This window comes from Dendropsophus ebraccatus, chromosome 3, assembly GCF_027789765.1.
Source record: "Dendropsophus ebraccatus isolate aDenEbr1 chromosome 3, aDenEbr1.pat, whole genome shotgun sequence".
NCBI lineage: Eukaryota > Metazoa > Chordata > Amphibia > Anura > Hylidae > Dendropsophus > Dendropsophus ebraccatus.
In genome coordinates, this window is record NC_091456.1 from 84,909,838 (window position 1) to 84,927,952 (window position 18,115).

Sequence of the window (18,115 nt, forward strand, 5' to 3'; positions counted from 1 at the left end):
GTCACAATTAGAGATGAGCGAACCTGGAGCATGCTCGAGTCGATCCGAACCCGAACGTTCGGTATTTGATTAGCGGGGGCTGCTGAAGTTGGATAAAGCCCTAAGACTATGTGGAAATCATGGATATAGTCATTGGCTGTATCCATGTTTTCCAGACAACCTTGGAGCTTTATCCAACTTCAGCAGCCCCAGCTAATCAAATGCCGAACGTTCGGGTTCGGATCGACTCAAACCTGAACCCGGTTTGCTCATCTCTAGTCACAATGTATTAGACTGGAATCCAGGAGGTTCAGTTTACATAATAGTGTCTATACTGGATACAGTCTGTCTCCAGTGTCCCCTTTAAAGCAAATTTACCATCAGGTAATGCAAACATTTTTTTACAGTACCCTGTTGGCACCAACGCAGTGATCTTGTTGGTCCCTTTTTCAAAATGCCGCCCGGGTCCCCCCTGTGTAATGATATCCGTCCCGTTGTTGATGCGGCCCTGCTTGATTCTAATGGACCCGGGAAGCACTGTGAAAAAGGTACAGCACCACCAGGATCACTGTGCTGTACCCGATGGCTCGAGATGGTACGAACCGGAACATCAATGCTGTTCCATCATCTCTACTCATAACCACCAGACGCGCGCACAGCCCACAATCTCTGAGCTCTGGCAAATATTGAAACAGCAAGGAGCTATGAGATATGCCTAACATTGGGCATATAATCTATTGGGGGGGGGGGGGAAGTAACCCCTACTACATTAGGGGATACTTCGTACTGTTGGGGGTTATCTTCCAGGGGAATGCCTACTAGGGAGGGGGTTGCTAGCTACCGGGGAGGCTTAAGGCCCTATTCCACGGAACGATTATCGTTCATAAACTCCCTCCAACGACCGCTCGTTAACGATCACTAAACGATTTGTTTTAGCGAACGATAACACATAACACACATGGGAACGTGAACGATATATGTAGTGTAACGATTATTTTGCGGTCGTTACGTGGTGGTTTAAAACGTTTTAAAACGACATGCTGAAAAACAATTTTGAACGACAATATAACGATTTCGCCTTTGTCGTTCTCTCGTTTACACCAATTCCACGAAGCGATTATCACTATCGAGCGGTCGTTGGAGCGAGTTTATGAACAATAATCGTTCCGTGGAATAGGGCCTTTACAATTGGCTAGTTACCTATCATTATATCCACTATATGTCATTTGCTATGCTACATTAGCTTTGGGCTGTTTGAATAGCCCAATATAAATCAACATGAACTAAGGTGAACCGTGATTACGGATCCGCAATTACGGACAACTTTACGGGATGTGTGAATAAGGCCTAAGTGTTATGGCTTTTCATTTATAGAAACGCAAAAAAAAAAAAAAAAAAAATGTGTGAAAGGTAAAAGCCGTCATTGCGCCACAAAATAAATAAAAAGTATCCATTGGCTGCTAGAATCTGTTATGATTGTTAACCCTGACGCTTCCAGAGGAGCGCTTTACAATTTAAAGAGTCACTGTCGTATTTTTTTTTTTTTCAGAAATCAATAGTCCAGGCGATTTTAAGAAACTTTGTAATTGGGTTTATTAGCCAAATCTGCCATTATCTGCATGTAAAAAGCCTTTTCCCAGGTCCCCCCCTCCTTCCTCTTTTTCATCCACTCTGAAAAATCTGAAAATTGTGACTTGTTGCAGGAGACGTCCCCTGTCTGTTCTAGGGAGAGGGGAGGGGGGAGGAGGAAGGAGGGAGTTAGCCGGCAGCAGAAAGCAGATAACAGAGGATTACAGGCACAGAGCTGGGTGACAGCTGTAATCTGAGCCCAGACAGGTCACTGGTGATGGTCCCAAGAGATATCCCGTGAGGGATTTGTAGATTAACTCTTTGTTGTCCTGTTTTGGTCTTTTCTTTAGCTCTCTCCATAGGAGAACAATGAAGACAGGGGGGAGAGCTTCAAACTGCTTTTTCATGATAAAAATGCATTTTTCGGATAATAAACCCAATTACAAAGTTTCTTAAAATCACCTGGACTATTGATTTCTGCAAAAAAAATTTTCACGACAGTGACACTTTAACCTTTCACGCCAGTGATCCGGTTTTGCACTTTTTCTACAGTCCCTCAGTCACGAGGGCTGCCGGAAGCTCCCGCTCTCTAATACCATAGAAACCACTTTCCACGGCTAGAGCGTAACCTCTTAGACAAGCCTCTGATGAGTAACCGGAAGCGGCTGCAGCCTGCCGAGCAGCGTGTGAGCTCTCCTCTCTGGTGCTTGAGAAGGAGGTTCTAGAAGCTGCCGAGCCAATCACAGAGCGAGCGTCTATAGAAGCCTCGCGAGATTCGCGCCTCACCGACGACTCCTCTCTAGATTCTCCGCTCCTCTCTGCGTGCGGGAAACGTTCAGCAGCGCCATGTCCCGGAGAAGGCACAGCGATGATAATGATGGTGAGGGCCGGGGGTGGCGTACACTACAAGTGTCAGCAGGCCCTGCTGTGTTGTGGCACAGCTCAGGAGAGGCGCCTCACTGTGCTGTATCCGGGACCTGCCCATTGTGCTCGCTGCCAGGCTCAGGGACTGTTACCTGGACGGGCTGAGCAGTTTGCAGGCTGCTGTTCTCTGTTAGCAGCCACTGTGGGCAGTGAGGACTTGTAGTGTCCCACAATGGAGTCCAGTGACTGGGGTGCAGGGCCCAGTGTTATTGCCTCAGGTGGAGCCCTATGTTATCAGTTCCCTGCACATCTGAGCACTTGTCTAGTGAGCAGCTCTATTCTGGGGCCGCACATTTCTATAATGTAGTAGGTGGCTGCACTGTGCTGCTGTGATGTGTCTCAGATGACTAAGGACTATACTGGGAGCTCTGCAATGGCCACAAAGCCCCTCTAAGAAACCTTTCTATGGTTAAAAAATGAAAATGTCTTCGGGTACTAACACACACACACACCATATACGCAGCAGATTTGATGGTGCAGATTTGATGCTGTTCAGTTAGATCTAATCTGTTGCGTATTTGCTGTGTATCACAGCAGTAAATACGCTGCGTATACGGTGTGTGTTTGTACACTTAATCTTATAGTTTTGTGTCTTTCTCCTCTTTAGGAGGGCAGCCCCACAAGAGGCGGAAGACTTCAGAACCCCTTGATATAGAGGATCGTCTTGAGTCGCTGATATGTAGAGTTGGTGAAAAGGTAACAATTTTCTTCTTGATAACTCTTGACTAAATTTTAAGTTGTCATCTGGCATCTGATAAAGTGTTTGTCTCTACATAGGCCGTCAGTATGGACTTTCAAGGGGGTGTGAACAGTAGTACTTTCTCTCTGTAATGAGAGGACTGCGCTGTTTACTGTCTAGGCTAAAGAATAAAAAAAGCACTGTGGAGCAGTAGCTCCCATATGGATCATGGCAATTGATGTTATTTTAAGAAGCCACAGGTCCAGTAAAGTACATAGTGTAAGTTAATATTTTATGTGTTAGGCCCTGCTCACCTGAGTGTTAGATGCTCTGACAAAACTCCTTGGAAAAGTAGTGCAGCACTGTTTTGTCCGGTAAGGCTATATTAACACCTAGCATTTAATCTGCCATGATTTTAATGATAATTAAATGCTATGTGTGAATACCTAGTTGCAACATACCTAGTTGCCTCCATCGGGTTTCATCTGTCATTTTATGTTCTCTTGTGATGTAACAGAATAACAGATGTGAGCCTCAGCCTGGATATATATCTAAACTAAATACAGTCTGCTTGCATCCATACTAACCTGACAATGTGCTGTTTGGTTTTGAAATTTGTGGTTTATCTATTTTACCTTCAGAGTACCTCATCACTTGAAAGCAACTTAGAAGGCCTGGCCGGTGTTTTGGAAGCTGACTTGCCAAATTACAAAAGCAAAATCTTGCGAATTCTTTGTGCAGTGTAAGTGTGCTTTCATATGTCGTGAACCTGTTCTCAGAGGTTTACAGATAAATACATAAAGGTAGATGTCTGTAGCCAGTTGGTCCAATCCATTATCAGCCCAAAATGTAGTGGCCTAACAAGAAGTGCTTCACTAGATGGCAATAGGGAATAGGCCATAAATATACATAGGTGCATACTCCGGGAAGTTCTGTCTAGGGCCTATGCTGTAAGTGAACTTAAGTGAATAGTGCCAGCAACCGAAACTTGATTAGATTTAGATTTTGAGTATTCTGTACCTTTTTGGATAGTGTACCCTTTTATTACCTTTGTGACCTATATTTTGCCCCCACCCCCCATAAGGTCATGAAAGAACTTTAGGGGCATCTTAACAATACATTAGACTTCTTTTTATTGGTCACTTTCCCTGTATATGGGAGTAAATGAACAAAGTTATGTAGGGAATACAGCCCACTTATATTGGCTGCTGAACCTATCAAAGATGGCCTAAGAGATCATTTATTAATGTGAAATTAAGCACCCCCTCAAAAAAATACAATGTACACTTTCTTTTGTATATTTTAAGTCTCCAAGGTTCAAAAATGCAATGTGTAAAGATGGTTTCAGATTGACTATTCTTGGTGTGCAGTAATTCTGGCTCTGCAGTCTGTGTACATGCTTTGAACCAAACCCTTTTTCTGTATTTTAGACCCTTTTGCTCCCCTTTAAAAGGCAGTGGGGCTTTATATACCATAAGAGAGCTGACTAATTCCTTCTAAGTAATTCATGCAAAGGTAGTATAATGTTAGAAAACTGTCTGCCTGTCATACATTCAATAACATTGTGGCAGATTTAATAATCCTTCAGACACTGCTTTCTATGTATTTTTAATCTCCTGTTTATTTAGCTCTACTATTTTCTTCAAATTTGCTTGTGGCTTTTATCTTCCATTTTATTGCATTGCAGTGCTCGCTCTCTGCCTGAGAAGATGACCGTTTACACTACACTAGTGGGCCTGCTGAATGCAAGAAACTACAATTTTGGTGGGGAATTTGTGGAAGCCATGATCCGTCACCTAAAAGAAACCATAAAGTCCAATGCCTATATGGAGGCCACATATTTGGTAAGAGTTTCGGCTAGCTTTGTTTGAGCCCTTTGAAATGGCAATAATTGTATGTGACACTGATCCCATTTCTTGTTTGCAGGTACAAATGTGTAGTGTAGTACAAATAGTCTGCTTGTGTTGCTGTTTAGCATTTTTTTAATAGAGGCAAAAGGGGCAGATCCCAGACACTGGGTGGATATGTTGACCATAATATCTTGCAGGTCTCACCAGCACTTGACTGACATGGGAAGAAAACTTGTGCACACACTAGCTTTAGATACATACTTGCCTACTTGTTCCAGATTGTCTGGGAGATGTCACAGCTGGGCATTGAACTGTATTATACATACAACAGCACCTAAAGAAACCTTAACCCCTTGCCTCTAAAGCCTGTTTGGGCCTTAATGACCAAGCAAATTTTTTAAAATCTGACCTGTCTCACTTTATGCGCTTATAGCTCAGTGATGCTTTAACGTATGCTAGCGATTCTGAGATTGTTTTTTCGTCACATATGGCACTTTATGTTAGTCACAAAATTTGGTCACTACTTTGTGGTTTTTTTTGTGTGAAAAACATCAAAATATCATGAAAAATTTGCATTTTATGAACTTTAAAATTCTCTGCTTCTTAAAAAAGGAAGTCATAACACATAAATTAGTTACGAACTCACATTACCAATATGTCTTCTTTTTTCTGGCATGATTTGGTAGACATATTTTACTTGTTTAGGGTGTTATGGGGCATAGAAATGTATCAGCAAATTATCAAATTTTCATGAAATTTCCAAAACTGATTTTTTTTTTTTTTTTTTAAGGACCAGTTCTTTTTTTAAGTTGATTTAGGAGGCTTGTTTACTGTAAACCCCCATAAGTGACCCCATTTTGGAAACTAGACACCTTAAAGAATTAATCTAGGGGTATAATGAGCATTTTAACCATACAGGGGCTTGAGGAAAGTGTTCACCATTAGTCCATAAAAAAATGGAAAATTTAAATTTTCCAATAATATATACGTTTAGATTAAAGTTTCTCATTTTCAAAAGGAACATGAGAAAAAAAGCATGCCAAAATTTGTAACGCAGGTTCTCCTGAATACAACGGTACCCCATATGTGGGCGTAAACCACTGTATGGGCACACAGGAGGGCTCAGAAGGAAGGGAGCGCCAATTAGCTTTTTTAATGCCGATTTTTCTGAAGTTTCTGAGCGCCAGCTGCGTTTGCTGCGCCCCTGTAGTGTCAGCAGAGAGAACCCCCCCGCCCCCTATAAGTCACCCCATTTTTGAAAGTGCACCCCTTAAAGAATACATCTTGGTGTGTGGTGACCATTTTGACCCCACAGGTATTAGAGGAAAGTATTCAAAATTAGACAGTTAAAATGAAAAACCTAAATTTTTTCCAATAATATGTTTGTTTAGTTTGTAATTTCTCAATTTCACGAGGAACAGGAGAAAAAAGTACCCCAAAATCTGTAACGCAGGTTCTTCTGAATACAACGGTACCCTATATGTGGGTATAAACTACTGTATGGGCGCACAGCGGGGCTCAAAAGGAAGGGAGCGCCAATTAGCATTTTCAGTGCAGATTTTGCTGAAGACGTTTCTGAGCACCAGATGTGTTTGCAGTGCCCCTGTAGTGCCAGCGGAGTAAAATATCCCCATAAGTCACCCCATTTTGGAAAGTGCACCCCTCAAAGAATTAATCTTGGGGTGTGGTGAGCATTTTGACCCCACAGCTATTAGAGGAAAGTATTCAAAATTGGCCGTTAAAAATGAAAAACTCTAATTTTTTCAATATGTTCGTTTCGTTTGAAATTTCTAAATTTCACGAGGAAAAGGAGAAAAAATTCACCCCAAAATCTGTAACGCAGGTTCTCCTGAGTACAACGGTACCCCATATGTGGGCATAAACCACCTGTATGGGCACATAGCCGGGCTCAGAAGGAAGGGAGCGCCAATTTGCTGGAGCAAAACCGCAGCTAGTAATAGTTATTATAATAGTGCAGTTACTAAAATACAAGTATTACAGGTAATGCGGGGTGGTTACGGACAGTCTGGGGTGGTTACGGGTAATCTGGAGGTGGTTACGTGTGATCTGGTGTGATTACGGGCAACATGCGGTTGTTACTTGTAATCTTTTGTGTTTACGGGCAACCTGCGGTGGCTACGGGAAATCTGGAGTGATTATGCGCAACCTTTGGTGGTTACGGTCAACGTGCGGTGGTTACTTGTAATCTGGTGTGATTACGGGCAACCTGGGGCGGTTACGGGTAACCTGCGGTGGTGTTTGGGAGTAAACTGCAATTATTACTATAATAAAAAGTGTGTTTTATTTTTTTGTATGTTTTTCACTTTTTGTACTTTTACACATTCATTTTACACATTCATTTTCACTGTATTACTATGATTACTGGTATATTTTCTATCACAGTAATCATAGTTCAGTGACAGAGACCAAATTGGTCTCTGTCACTTTAAATTTTCAGAGCTGGCTGGTTGTGGAGCGCATGCGCACTTCATAACCAGCCAGGACGCTGAGGAGGAAGGAGCTCCCAGGATCAGGTAACGTATAAGGGGTAGGGGGGTGACTGGGGGGGTGGGGGGCGACTTGGGGGACGGACACTATCACTTTTTATCCCCTGTCACCAATCATTTATGGTGACGGGATAAAAAGTACTGATCGACACATGGCACAAGCGATCAGCGGTATATAGTATATACCGCTGATCGCTTGTACCGGCACCCCACAGGGGGGGGTCCCCCGATCACTGCCCCATGCTCTCCGGTGGCGGAGAGCATGGGGCTTTCATTCATTCATTTTTTCTTTTCCATCCCTGTGAACAGATATAATCTGTTCACAGGGATGCGGGCGGCCATCTTGGAAATGATGGCCGCCCGGGGAGGGGAGCGGGTTAGTTACTGGCTACTAGGGGGCTGATCTGGGGTCTACTGAAAACATTTTCATCTCCACCCACCGTGGATTCACGGTGGGGGGAGATGAAAGCGATCGGCGGCGCCGGTACCGGATATCGCCGCTATAACGTTGATAGCGGCAATTTCCGGTACCGGCGGCAGGGGAAGGGGGGCCGGGGGACACAGTTACAGTGGCGGCGGGAGGAGGCAACGCGCTGCAGCCTCCTCCCGCTGCCCGATCGCCGCCAGACAGCAGATCTCCCCCATAGACACTGCGGTCGCATTGACCGCGGCTTTTATGGGGCTAACAGTCTGGGGGGAGCGCGGCTCCCCTCTGGGTATAGGCAGCTGGAGGATGCTGTGTGATACAGCCTCCTCCCGCTGCCCGATATCTCTCAGGGACAGAGGGGGGAGGCAGGGAAAGCATGATGTTTGGGGAATGTCATGTTGCGGGAACTACCTGCTTTACATGACGTTTCCCAAATGTCATTTTGCGGCAAGGGGTTAAAGAGGTTCTTGTCAGCCAGCCATTGTTTTCTATTCTAAACGCTAAATTTACTGTGATTTGTTTGTTAAATTGGAGTGTGGGAAAACATACAAACTGTGCAGCTGTTGTCATTGGTTGGACTTGAACCCAGAACTAAAAGGAAAGGTGCTGCCCACATGGTCTGGCATCAGAGAATGATCCTTGTACTAATATTAATAGCTGTCAGTAGAGAAGTGGTGTCCACTTCAGCTGGTGACCAGATATTTGTATATATTTATCTATATTATTATTATATATGGTATTCCCTGAGAGAGGTTCTGTCGCTTATCCATGTTGTGGAAACCAAAGCTTATAACCTGATTTAAAATTCATCAGGGACCTCCCAAATAAGGGTTTTTGGTTTTTTTTACAAAAATAAATTTGCTTCACTGCTGTAATACTGATTATTTAATGAACACAGGTCAGATTTTGGAATGACAAGTTTTGTTGCCCACAGAAAGTAATGTAAAAAATAAAACAAATAATTCACTTCAAATACAAAGTTATGTTTCATAACATTGGTGAATTAAGTTGTGGTGCTATTAGAGCCATATTTAATATTTTGTGTGAATTCCATGAGCTTGAAGGACAGCATCCATGTCTCCCAGAGGTCATCAAGATTCTTTGGTTTTGTCTTCCAAGCTTTCTCTTTCATTCTACCCCTAACATGCTCAATGATGTTCATGTCTGGTGACTGGGCTGGCCAGTCCTGGAGCACCTTGACCTTCTTTGCCTTGAGAGAAACAGATCGCTGATCTTAGGAAGACCAGCCAAACGATAACACCGCCGACTGCTAGTGAAAACACTCAATGCAGTGAAATCCTAGGTGCATTGCTCCCTGGGAAATATGAAAATGCAAAAGAAGAGCCCGTGGAGCCTCATTAAAGAGTCTCGAAACACTAGCCAGATATCCCTCCGGAAAGGGGTGGCTCCTGTAGGGAAACCACCAAAACCACCATTTTAAGTGGCTGTATAAGTCAATGTAAAGACAAGGGGAAAAACCAAGGCCAGGTATCCATCCACACACAGCTTTTTCGAGGTGTTGCCCCTCATCAGTGTGGAGCATGACTCTGGCTAGGTGGGGGCAATGCCTAGTAGAAAAATTAGAGTAACAGATTGCTGATCGCTCTACTAGGCATTGCTCCCACCTAGCCAGAATCCTGCTCCACACTAATAAGAGGCAACACCCCGAAACAGCTATGTAAGGATGGATACCTGGCCTTGGTTTTTTCCCTTGTCATTACACTGACTTATAGGGCCACTTAATATGGTAGTTTTGGTGGTTTCCCTGCAGGAGCCACCCCTTGGCTGGGTCTTTCCCAGAGGGATATCCGGCTAGTCCTGTGTTTTCGAGACTCTTTAGTGAGGCTCCACTGGCTCTCCTTTTACATGTTTTTCTTTGCCTTGAGGAAGTTTGATGTAAAGATGGATATCCTTCTGCAAAATTTGACCCCTTTTATGATTGGGAATGTAAGAGGTAGCTAATACTACTTGATATTTTAGTCTATTGTTGTTGCCCACCACCTTGCAAATGTTTTGCACACCCCATACTGAATGTAACCCAAGACCATGGTCTTTCCTTCACCAAACCTAACTGTGTTCTGGGTGTATCTTGGATCCATACGTGCTCCAGTTGGTCTCCTGCAGTATTTGCGGCGGCTGCGGTATAATTCAACTGAAGATTCATCTGAGAAATCCACCTGCCATTTTTCCAGCGTCCATCCGTTTAGCAGGCTGTGGCCCTTGGCAAATTCCACACGTTTTTTTTAATTGCCTTTTGTTTAGTGCTGCCTTCTGGGCACTGATTCCACCCTGAAGGCCATTTCCAGACAGAACCCTACAAACTGTTCTAGCTGACACACGGACTTGAGGTGACCAGGCCTGTTGGAGCTGGCTTTTGATTTTGGCTTGTCAAAAACATCTCTTCAAATCTTTTTTTAATTTGTACCTGACGCTGAGACACATTAAAGGGGTTATAGAGCAGAGTGGGGACAGGTGTGGCACTGTTTTTGTAAAGCAAGCGGGCCTCTTGGTTTGTATGGCATTTATCAAGTCCTTCTGTATTTACAGTTTTCAGTGTTTGGCCTCTGCAAAATTTCATACTGTATCAATATGGTGCAGGGTTCGTTTGTTTCTAACATTAAGCTGATTTTTTTCCTCTCTATTCTACATCCACAATAGTTAAATGCAAAACAAATGGAAATGTATCCCTCCTGGGTTTATTTACAAAAAAGTGTGCTTTGCAACATATAGTGATGGTCTTATAATTTTTCCAGTAGCAGAGTACAACTGCCTGACCTGTTTTTTTTTTTTTTTTGTTTTTTTTTCTCCCTGTTAAGGTCCGTTTTTTGTCTGATCTTGTAAATTGCCATGTTATCGCTGCCCCATCCATGGTAGCAATGTTTGAAAATTTTGTTGGGGTTACACAGGAAGAAGATATACCTCAGGTAAGTAATATTCTTGACTGTTCTATTACTAAAAGGTCCCAGTTGCGGCGGAGTTCTGCAGCTAGTTTCCATTTACCTGAATGGAGCTGAATTGTAATATGACACACATGGGTTGATGCTGTTTAAATCTGTCGACTCCAATTCATGTTCCAAACTGCTGACACTGTTAGATAGCTTTTTGGCATCTGAAATGTATCATGTGTCCTTGACCTGTCTTCTTCCAGAACATAGAAAAATTATTTTATTCAATAGTACACATTTAACACTACCTAAACCCCCATCCCTTTCCCATACCTGACCCAGCTTGGGTTTCAGCTAGCTTCCGCATGTCAATCAAGCAGGGAGCCTTTGAGGAGCTTGGGAAAAGTCTGACTCTGTACCAGAAGACAAAAGCAATTTTCTGTATTCTCGAAGCACAGCTGGATATATAAAACTTACTATGTGTCTGCTTGACCTAAGTGTCAGCAGTTTGGAACATGAATTACAGATTCTTTTTTACGGACAGTTTAAAGAGTCACTGTCTTATTTTTTTTTTTTGCAGAAATCAATAGTCCAGGCGATTTTAAGAAACTTTGTAATTGGGTTTATTAGCCAAATCTGCCATTATCTGCATGTAAAAAGCCTTTTCCCAGGTCCCCCCCTCCTTCCTCTTTTTCATCCACTCTGAAAAATCTGAAAATTGTGACTTGTTGCAGGAGACGTACCCTGTCTGCTCTAGGGAGAGGGGAGGGGGGGAGGAGGAAGGAGGGAGTTAGCCGGCAGCAGAAAGCAGATAACAGAGGATTACAGGCACGGAGCTGGGTGACAGCTGTAATCCGAGCTCAGACAGGTCACTGGTGATGGTCACAGGAGATATCCTGTGAGGGATTTGTAGATTAACTCTTTGTTGTCCTGTTTTGGTCTTTTCTTTAGCTCTCTCCATAGGAGAACAATGAAAACAGGGGGGAGAGCTTCAAACTGCTTTTTCATGATAAAAATGCATTTTTCGGATAATAAACCCAATTACAAAGTTTCTTAAAATCGCCTGGACTATTGATTTCTGCAAAAAAAAAATTCACGACAGTGACACTTTAACCTGTGAGATCACAAAAGTTTTGCCTCTGTTGGTATCTCTAGAAGAACTTAGCAACCCTGAGGATTTGATTGCCTTGGCAGAATTAATCTTTTAAAATAACGTGGGTACTTAAAGGAGTATTTCTTTTCCAGCTTTTTATCCTACACAGTCACACTACAATGAATGACGCACCCATGTGTGGCAACCGTAGCCTGTACTCTATTCACTCTCTAAAGGGCTGCCAAAGACTTCAGAGTTCAGCATTTGGCAGCCCCACAGAGCATGAATGGAGTGCAGTCACAACAAGCACTCTATTCATTGTGGTGAAACCCCAGTGATCAGTTATTCTCTATCCTATTTATAGGGTATAAAAAGCTGAGAAGGAAAACACCCTATTTCTGTTTCATCTGCATGTTAAGAATAGGCTGTCTTCTTGAGTGTAGCAATTCTTTTGCTTGGTGCATTTGTGGGACTTCAGAAACCAAATATGATCTGGCTGTTTAATCTTTAGACTTTATGCTCAGACTTATTGCTGTTGCATAGACATAGATTTAAACTATAAAGGAAATCTGTCAGCTTCAGTTCACGTTCCAAACACTTGACACTGTTAGATTTATGAAAGGTACCAGGCGTCTCCTTGAACTATCTGTGCTTCCAGAACGTGGCAAAATGTTCCTATTCGATAGTACAAAGAGTTGTCAGAGGCTTTCCCGAGCTCCTGAAGGGGATCAAGCTGTAACACCTCTTTCCTAGAGATGAGCGAATCTTTCAGGCTTTTGGTCCGAAAGCAGTTCGCTATATCGGCATGCCTGTGTTCCCGACCGCATAGTTGTGCTTCTGGGGATATGCGGCCAGGATATTCCAGGGAATCGATCTGGGATTTCCTGGAATATCCTGTCCACATATTCGCGGGATTGCAACTATGCGGCCGGGATCACAGGCATGATAATAGAGCGCTCATCACTACTTTACTCCCCCTCCTATACCTGATCATGTTTGTGACTCTGCTTTCCGGTGTCAATCAAGCAGAGAGGGGGCACTGCAGGGGGCTGGCAGAAGATCATGGGCTTAGAAAAGCCTCTGACTCTGTACAAGAGAATGAAGACATTATTTTACATTCTGAAAGCACAGAATGATATATGAAAGTTAACATGTCGTCTTGACCTAATGTCTTTGTCTTGGAGTCACAGAAAGATATATAAGATACCAGGTGTCTCCTTTACTTTACAGTTATCGAACAGTGTCAGCAGTTTGGAACATGAATTACAGCTGACATATTCCCATTAACATTTTGTCTGCTGATATATTGCTTATGCAAGTGAACATAAGTTCATAAGTTGGGTTTAGTTCACCATTATTTTCCCCTCTTAGGTCCGATCTGACTGGTATGTGTATGTCGTTCTTTCTTCCTTGCCCTGGGTTGGAAAAGAATTATATGAGAAAAAGGATGTAGAGATGGACCGCATTTTATCACAAGTTGAAAGCTACCTCAAGTAAGTATTAACCATCTGTGTAAATTAGGTTTATAGAATATTTCTCTTAAATCAGTACACTTGTACACAAAAATAAACCAATGGTTCTTCATAACAAAGTATGTACCCCACAGTTTCTGCTACGTACCAAATACAGATCCAGTTTATGATCTTAAAGGGGAAATCCGCGCAGATTGTATTTTTTTTTTTTTTTAATGTTATTACATAAGGAGACTTGGACAAATCCATAATATACACTAATTATAGGAAATGTACATATAGTGCCATTTCCCTCAATTTAGTAAATCAGACAGGCTCAATTTAAAAAAAATAAAAATAAAATAATTCACGTCACGTCTCAAGTGTATGTACTGGCAGGGTCCTGTAGAGGGCGCATGTAGAAGTATAGAATCAGAATAGATGTCCATGTAGAAGTCTATGTAGCTGAATCGATGCCTTCTCTCTCCCTCCCTTTTCATGCTGACCGCTGCCTGTCTCCCTCCCCACCGTGCTGCCCGTTCCTGTTGCACCTGCCGCCCGGTCCCGTGCAGTGGGGTGAGCGCTCCTTATCTGCCGCTCACCCCGCTGTGGAACCGCCTCCTGCACTTCCTCCCAACCAGCCACCCCAGCAGCTGATCGCCCCTACAGCCATGCCCCAGTGCGCCTCAGCAATCACCCGCCACCTGGTCCTGTGCAGGAGCACTCACCCCTTCATGGGACTGAGTGGCGGGGTGAGCGCTCCTGCACCTCCTTCCAAGCAGATGCCCATTCTCTCTGAGCCCCTGCGGCTGATACGCAGCGCCTCTGTCAGAGAGGACAGGCTGATGTTTGGGAAGGAGGTGCAGTAGGGGCCTCCGCAGCAGGGTGAGCGGCAGATAAGGAGCGCTCACCCCGCTGCACATAACTTTCCTTTTGTAGACTTTCGACAGTTTTATTTTTGTAATTGGAAAGGTGATACATTTCTTGTTTATAGGCAACGTCAAAAGCTCCATTTATCTATGCTACAAGTATGGTCAGCAGATAAGCCTCACCCACAAGAGGAGGTAAAATTCCTTCTTTTTTTTTTTTTTTTTTTTTTTTGCTCTTTTTTTGCAATAGTAGATAAGTTGTGGATTAGTAGGTTTGATTTTATTTTTATTCCATCCTCAGTACCTAGATTGTCTTTGGGCCCAGATTCAAAAGTTGAAGAAGGATCGCTGGCAGGAGAGGCACATATTGCGCCCTTATCTTGCTTTTGATAGCATATTGTGTGAAGCCTTGCAACATAATCTGCCACCGTTTACGCCACCACCTCACACAAAGGATTCTGTCTATCCCATGCCAAGGGTCATATTTCGGATGTTTGACTACACAGATGCCCCAGAGGTAAGGGTTTTTTCCCTTTAACCAGCATAATTGAAGAAAAGTATAAATAGAATCGGGTCTCATCAAGTTAGGCTTGGTTCTTACTGTGCTCTTGTTTCCGTTTAACTTCTACTTTAAGAAAAGAAACAGATGGTTGAATAGAATATTGCTGTATGTCACACAGCAGAATCTGTTTCCCATTGACCTTATAAAAACACAATAGACAGAAAAGCAGTAAACCCAGACTAACTGATAAAAATGCAGTGGTATTACTAATTGAAACATACAGTAGAAATAATGATGTATAAGTGAGATGGTGGAAATGGCTACCAAGTAAAGCAGTGTATGGTTAACATAAATATATTGCAGTAGAACTTTCTAGCTGTGTTCATTGAGTCTCTACTGTGCCGCATGGAGCATCGTGGATTACAGAAAAGATTTTATATTGTTGGATAGCTTCTATTTCCATGATATGCAATAATAGTACCATGTCATTCAGTTTTCTGCCCCAGAGGTTTCCCTGAAACCTTTGTCAGGAGAAACAAACTACCATTTTATGTAATGATCAGAACATAATTTATTTATTCCTTAGGGTCCAGTAATGCCCGGATCTCATTCTGTAGAGCGGTTTGTTATAGAAGAAAATCTGCACTGCATCATTAAATCACACTGGAAAGAGAGGAAAACATGGTAAATGTTCATGTTGTCGCTAATGGTTTTATACTTAACAAACTTGTATTTTTTCTGATTTATGTACTTTATAGCAAGACTCTCGGGGTGTATGTGCCCATTGCAGGGTCGTGCGGGTACAGTGGCCCTGCAAGGGATACACATACCTGGAGAATATTAGCAGACTATGGAATTTGGCTTCCTGTAGCAGAGATGAAGGGGCAGAGCGCGTGCACCTCCGTGCGGCCGCTGCTTTGTACTAGCTATCGGCAGGGTTCTCGGCAACCAATAATCACTATGACGCGTCAGAATTTTATTTTTTTTTTTTTAAATGGTATTTACACTTTAATGTAAACATGATGCTTGTTGGTGGTCTATTTTCTCTGCTCGTTGGTTGGCATGCATGGAAGCACCTTTGCCAGTAATGGATATGACATCAGAGAATCCACCTTTGACATTATATCAAAACTTTCATAGAAAATGATCTTATCGTGAGCAGTTACATTTCTGTATACATTTTCTTAACCACACTGGAAAGAATGAAAAGGACATTTTTATTGGTCTCGAGTTTTGTGTTTTTTTTACTATAAAAACAAGCCCGGATTTATAAAACGGTGTTAAAAAAAAAAAGTCTATACTCTCATGTTTCAATTTTGCTAAAGTTGTCCTCAGTCATAAGGACTGTGTTGCAGTGTTCTTGATACCACTGAAGATATTTCTGATGAAAGGTTTAAAAGATATACCACCACTAGAGACTGTGCCAGAGTGCTTACCTGGCAGGCTAGCGGTAATCTGTTGGGTATTCTTTTCTTACTATTGTCTGTGTGGAAAATATCTATTCCGCTTGTTTTACCTCATACTTGTTTATGGAGGTTATGTTTAAGGCCGTATGTTCCTTTATGGGCACCCCGTTTCAGGTAACTTGTGTGATGGAGATGGTAGCATGCTCAAATTGGCCTTCGAAGGCTGGGTTGACGTGCACACGTCAACATCCATCGTTGCTTCACCCCTTAAGGTGAAAGCCAATTTTTCGTTTTTTGCGCTTATGCTTTTTCAATTATGTTTAAAAGTCCATAGCGCTTGTCTTTTTTCACCTAGAGACCCATATGACCCTGTTTTTTTTGCACCACTAAAAAATAGGAAAAGGGGGGGGGGTGATTTGGACTTTTATTAGGGGAGGGGATTTTTTTTATATAGGGGATTTCTATATACACAGCACTGATCTCTCGTAGAGATTAATGCAGTGTATATACACAGCAATGATCCATGAGATCAGTGATATATTGCTCTGGCCTGCTGCAGACCAGAGCAATATATTGCCAAGCCCGAATCAGCATCAGTGCGACGCTGAGGCCCGGCCAGAACTGATCTCCCTGCCCATGTCAGGTTTGACAGCTGCATTTAGATGTTTAATTAACCGGCGCGGCAATGGGACTCGCAACGGCTAATAGAGGTGCTCCCCGGCTGCAGATAACCGCCGGGAGCGACGCCTTTCAGAGCAGGGACCCCTCTCTGAACCAACCCCACCCACCCACCGCGTCACCATAACATACCAGATACGTCATGGGACGCTAAGGAGTTAAAGTGTTATCTGTCATGAAGTATTCTGACCTGGTCAACGTGAAATTCCTTCTGCCGCTGGACGTTTGGGTATCCATGGATACAGCCATGCTGGGATGGGGCGCACGACCCCTATTCTGTACAGCACCACCCCAGTGTAGTTGTATCTATGGATATCTGAACTTTGACAGAAGGAATTTTACATTGTATTTCATGACAGGTACACTTCAAGTGGTGAAGTCAAAATTTCCACAAAAAATGGCCAATGGGTTCAGTGACCCTAATTCTACTGTAGAGGGGAATGTTTGTGGCTTCCTTTCTAATAAGACTATTTTCTATTTGTACTTTAGTGCTGCACAGCTGCTTAGCTACCCTGGGAAGAATAAGATTCCATTGAACTATCATATTGTTGAGGTATGTCTTTTTAAAGTATTTTTTTTTTTTTATTTAATCTTATTACAACTATTTAAACCCTCCCATCCTTTTAAAGAGAAAAAAATGTTAACCATCACATTAAAAAAGTGATGCGAATGGCACATCTATGCAGATGTAATACAGAAAAAACTATTAACCATTGCACAAAAATTGAACCCTCGGGAGCAAATACCCCGTCCGACATGGCACAGAGTGCCCCAAGCACGGCGTGTCGGTACGAACTTAACACAGCATGGCTTGACTGAACGCCACCAGCACGGCCTGGCATTCTGTATTGTTAGTGAGGGGTCTTTTTGAGTCAGTCCATAGTCTGTGCCCCCTTTAAAGTCATACACCCTTATGTTCCTATGTACTGTATCCCTATCACGACTGATGACATCTGTCGGGAGAGCCTCATACAACTTAAAATGATGGCCAAATGCACAGTGTGTGGCAGGTTTGGCCAACTAAATTAAGGTGTATGGGGCACTCTAAAATCTTCAGACATATTAGAAGAAAAACTGCTGCTTTACAAAAAGTAATGGGGCAACTAGTGATGGTGGTCACTTACCATATGAATAGCTACTTTTGCTCTGTTTTTTTTTTTTTTCTCCCCCCCCCCCAGGAAGTTCAAAATCACCATATGGTTGAGCATAGCCTTCCCTCCAGTTGTAAGGTTTAGTTCCAGTGTTGCCAGAGGAACTTGCTTGTTTAAAATTTAATAAGGTGATAATTTGTCTTAA

The 18,115-nt window shown here is 42.8% G+C and overlaps 1 protein-coding gene across 1 annotated transcript in view; it reads left to right on the forward strand.

Moving 5' to 3' along the window:
* Nucleotides 1-2,270: 2,270 nt before the first annotated feature.
* The window catches only part of NCBP1 (nuclear cap binding protein subunit 1), a 40,207-nt gene continuing 24,362 nt past the window's right edge, over nt 2,271-18,115 (forward strand). The window contains exons 1-10 of the mRNA XM_069962117.1: nt 2,271-2,428; nt 3,080-3,168; nt 3,793-3,893; nt 4,839-4,995; nt 10,752-10,859; nt 13,285-13,406; nt 14,359-14,428; nt 14,535-14,750; nt 15,322-15,419; nt 17,309-17,372. Coding sequence (XP_069818218.1) covers nt 2,395-2,428; nt 3,080-3,168; nt 3,793-3,893; nt 4,839-4,995; nt 10,752-10,859; nt 13,285-13,406; nt 14,359-14,428; nt 14,535-14,750; nt 15,322-15,419; nt 17,309-17,372 — 1,059 coding nt within the window. The 5' untranslated portion in view covers nt 2,271-2,394. The remainder of the gene's footprint in view (nt 2,429-3,079; nt 3,169-3,792; nt 3,894-4,838; nt 4,996-10,751; nt 10,860-13,284; nt 13,407-14,358; nt 14,429-14,534; nt 14,751-15,321; nt 15,420-17,308; nt 17,373-18,115) is intronic.